General features: G+C 40.1%; 1 protein-coding gene across 1 annotated transcript; it reads left to right on the top strand.

Moving 5' to 3' along the window:
• Window positions 1–3,512: 3,512 nt before the first annotated feature.
• LOC132253467 (vegetative cell wall protein gp1-like) lies at window positions 3,513–4,097 on the top strand. The gene is made up of 2 exons (XM_059735576.1): window positions 3,513–3,728; window positions 3,795–4,097. Exons 1-2 carry the CDS (start codon window positions 3,513–3,515, stop codon window positions 4,095–4,097), a joined length of 519 nt encoding a protein of 172 aa, XP_059591559.1.
• The last annotated feature ends 658 nt before the right edge of the window (window positions 4,098–4,755 follow it).

Raw genomic sequence — 4,755 nt, 5'->3', positions numbered from 1 at the left:
GGCTCTAGGATCGTTCACTGGGATGGGTTTTTTACTTTGCAAATGATATTAATTCAAAGTTGAATTGGTGTCTTTTCATTTCAAGGTTAGCTTTAAAAGAAAACATAAAGATGTTTGAATGAAAAAAGTTTGGTTTTAAACTAACCAAAAATAGTAACTGATTTTACTTACAAAGAAAAATGTTTCTTGGAGTTCAGATCACTAGGCTCAGGTTCCTCATACAAAAAGGAGAGTTCCGGTCACTTGTTTCTTTTCCTCGCATTAGAGAATTAACATATAGTTCCTTCTCCAACCGGTGTTGTACAGATGCTTCCCATTAATGGGTTTAAACACTAAATCCCTCTCACTGATGCATCTTGCAATGGCTCATACCTCTCACCTAGCACTTGCCATTCAAGATGATCTTTAACCTTGGATTACCCGTCAAAAGCTCGCAAGAGATAACTAATGGATGTCTCCTTGGAGTCCAAAAGCTTACCAAGTGTTGGCTATTCTAGAAAATCCTACCTTCAAACCACCTCCCAAAGGCTCGCAAGGGGTAAACTAGTGAATCTCCATGGACAGAGATCACTTGCCTTACCAAGTGTTGGCCCAGGTGATTTAAAGGCATTTTAAGTTAACTAAAAAGATAAAAACCATTAACGGGTCACACTTTCTCTTCATTAAAAACTAAAACAACAAAACTTCCAAATTATGCATATGGAAACTTACCCGGATTTCCTCACTCCAAGAGACGAAAAGCCTAGCCTCTCATCCTCTGAGGAAAAATCCTCAGAGAATGTTTGGCTAGCAAGAAAATGAAAATGAAAGAGAAGGAAAAACAGAGCAAGGCTCTGTATATTCTATATATTTATCTATCTATATCTATATTTCTATATCCCGTTAGATTACATGATGATCTATATTACATGATTCTATATCTATTACAGTGGATGCAAGGAAATATATATAGAGACGTTTTTCCAACCTTCCTAACTAAGAAATCTTATGGTTGGTGGATTACAAGGAGAAGAATGGAAATTTATACAAAAATATCTGAAGAAAAGATCTAAAAGACTCGGTGCACAAATATCGGGAAGCACTAAGGACCATTTCGCAGGTGAAAACGAGGTCTACGAGATTTCGCAAACGCACAAAAAGGGCTGCGAAATCACTTTGCAGCAAAAGGCTAATCTCGCAGCGCTGCGAAGTCGGCTTTCAGCTTGCGATGCTCAGCTTCCAACATGTCGCATATATCGGGAAACTTCAGGAGGAATTCCACAGCACTGTGCAAAAAGGCTGCGAAATCATTTCGCAACAAAAGGGTGATTTCGCAACGCTGTGCAAAATTCTTCCTTCAACTTGGAGTGATCGGCTTGAAATGACTGTAACTCCTTCATTTCAACTCTGAATTGCACACCGTTTGAAGCATTGGATTCATGACTTCCTGAGCTTTGAAATGGTACATAGAATGTAGAAAATGGACTTCGAGAAGTGCTCCAAAAGTGCAAAAGAATACTGCAGCTGCTGTCCTCTATTTTCCTCACTCTGTTTTTCCTCTCTCCGTTGTTCTTTCCTTGCATACTTTAAACGAGGCAAAGGATTATGAGGCTCCAAAGCTTGGTTCTTCATGAATTTGAGCTTCCACAAGCTTTTCCATGAACTATATACAACTCTCCCTCATTCTTGGATTGCTTTGGTGTAGCTAAAAGCTATCAAAAACACCAAAACTTAACACAATTTGATTAGAAACGATTGCAAGGGTCCTTAACATGCCAATTGAGTTAAAAGGTAATAACTACTACTCAAAAGTGTTTCAAAGAGTTAATTACAAGCTAAAAAATAGCACTTTTTGAGTAGTAATCATTACTTATTAATAATGACTTTCCTGAGGAATCACTTATGTAGCTAGAGAAAGCTCATTGGTATGCTCATATTGCTAACTATTTGGTTACTGGTGAAGTTCCAAGTGAGTGGAAAGCGCAAGACAAGAAGCACTTCTTTGCAAAGATTCATGCTTATTATTGGGAAGAGCCCTTCCTTTTCAAGTATTGTGTAGATCAGATCATAAGGAAGTGTGTCCCTGAAGAAGAGCAACAAGGGATCCTCAGCCATTGCCATGAGAATGCCTGTGGAGGCCACTTTGCCTCTCAGAAACAGCCATGAAGGTCTTGCAATCAGGGTTTACTTGGCCATCGCTTTTCAAAGACTCCCACATCATGTGTAGGAGTTGTGATAGATGCCAAAGACTCGGGAAGCTTACAAAAAGAAACCAAATGCCCATGAACCCCATCCTTATAGTTGATCTTTTTGATGTTTGGGGTATTGACTTCATGGGACCTTTCCCAATGTCTTTTGGTAACTCTTATATATTGGTGGGGGTGGACTATGTTTCCAAATGGGTGGAGGCAATCCCCTATAAACATAATGATCACAGGGTGGTTCTCAAATTTCTTAAGGAGAACATCTTCTCAAGATTTGGGGTGCCCAAGGCCATAATCAGTGATGGAGGTACTCATTTTTGCAACAAACCTTTTGAAACCCTATTAGCCAAGTATGGAGTGAAGCATAAGGTAGCTACACCTTATCATCCTCAAACTTCTGGGCAAGTGGAGCTAGCAAACAGGGAAATAAAAAACATACTGATGAAAGTGGTGATTACAAGCAGAAAAGATTGGTCTATTAAGCTACATGATTCATTATGGGCATATAGAACAGCTTATAAGACTATTCTTGGCATGTCCCCCTATCGTCTCGTCTATGGCAAAGCGTGCCACCTCCCTGTGGAAGTTGAATATAAGGCTTGGTGGGCAATCAAGAGGTTGAACATGGACTTGATCAGAGCTAGGGCAAAGAGGTGCTTAGACCTTAATGAGATGGAGGAATTAAGAAATGATGCTTACATCAATTCCAAAGTTGCAAAACAGAGGATGAAGAAGTGGCATGATCAACTAATCTCCAACAAAGAATTGCGGAAAGGACAAAGAGTCCTACTCTATGACTCAAGGCTCCATATCTTTCCAGGGAAGCTCAAGTCAAGGTGGATAGGTCCTTTCATTATTCACCAAGTACATATCAATGGAGTGGTGGAATTACTAAATTCCAATGGCATAGACACCTTTAGAGTCAATGGTCATCGCCTCAAGCCATTCATTGAGTCGTTCAAGCCAGAAAAGGAGGAAATCAACCTCCTTGAGCCACAAAAAGCCTGATCAGAGAAGGGTTAGATGGACTTGGTTTCACCAAAGTCCATAATTTTGTTAAATATGTTAATTTTTAAGTTTTTAAAATTATTTGATTGTAATTTTGGTCTTAAATTATGTTAATTGTAACTAACTTAATTTTTTTTTAATGATTAAAATCAGGAGGAATTGCAAGAAAATCGAAAGAAGCTACTCCAAACTCATGCCATTCTACTCCTTTTCCCCAAGCTGTTAAGCCAGAAATTGGAGCACCGGGGATACCCAATAGAGCCTCAGCATGAGCGTAAACGTTTTTGTCGAGAGATTTTCACTCTCGACAAATGAACTAGTATGACAGCTTATGGTGGTGCAGACCAGGGAGCACCAGCTGGACCAGAGCAGCCAGAGGAGCCAATTGAACCACCTACTGACACTCAGCCGCCTGCCCCTGCAGTGGCCCCTAGTGAGCCTCCACCAGAGATTCCATCCTTTGCTCCTCAGGCCACACCACAGCCTCCTCCTGTCATTTCACCTCCATCAACACCATCTTCTTCAGCTGAGCCAAGGGTAGCTATTCCCATCATCGAGTATAAAGGCCTATCCCACACTTACTAGGCATTGGCCACTTCTCAGAGAATTCTCACTCAGCAGATCACAGCCCTTCGTTCTCAGCAGGAGCAGATTCTTACCACTCAGGACCAGCACACTACCATCCTAAGGCAGATCCAGCATCATCTCGGCATTACATCAGCTCCTGAGCATGTCATTCCCAGCTCATCAGAGCCATCACAGGCCCCACCTTTTGTTGATCAGCCTATGCCTCATCAGGAGCCTCCTACAGGAGAGGCAGTTGAGCCATCATTTCCACAGCATCACTCCACGTCACTCAGGAGGTACCACTTCCTCCCTATTTTTCAATCGCTTTTATCACATTAAGAACAATGTTCAGCTTGGTTGGGGTGAGAGTTGAGGAAGGAAGTTTTTGTTATTTTGGTAATTTAGTTGTTTTTTGCTTAATTTTAAAATTTTTTCTACTCTCCATGGTTATTAAGGAAAAATTTTCAAAATGAAAAGGGACAAATTGAATTTTTGTCTTTTCACTTGACTTAGAGTTTGTATTATGCTTACTAAAGTTGATGAATTATTGAAACGTCTATTGAATTCAACCTTAGTTCTTCCACTTTAAGCTATTCACACACTGTGCACAATAGGTTCCGATTATAAGATGAAAAACTATTTCCCTCTTGACTTAGGAAAATTTTAGACTTGGTACCTTTGACCTCATTTAATAGTGTTGGGACACTTTTTAAAGGCCAATGAGCCTTTGAAAAAAAAAAGAATAAAGAAAGAAAGAAAAAAATGTTTGCTTGCCTTGAAACCCGAGCAAGGTTTGAGGGGTATATGGTGAAAATCTTTAAAACCTGGTGCCCTAAGCCTTCATTGGTTGGGAGTCACCGACCTCAATGATCATTACAAGGGTGAATAGGTGGATTTTAACATACTGTAGGTGCTTGGGTATTAAAATTCATTATTAAAAGTCCGGGGTAAAATACGAGGAGTTAGTAGTTGAAAGATCCTTAAAGCTTGATGCCCT

Source organism: Vitis vinifera, chromosome 3, assembly GCF_030704535.1.
Source record: "Vitis vinifera cultivar Pinot Noir 40024 chromosome 3, ASM3070453v1".
NCBI lineage: Eukaryota > Viridiplantae > Streptophyta > Magnoliopsida > Vitales > Vitaceae > Vitis > Vitis vinifera.
The sequence above is the reverse complement of the archived record's forward strand: the minus strand, read 5'-3'. Positions and strand labels throughout refer to the sequence as shown.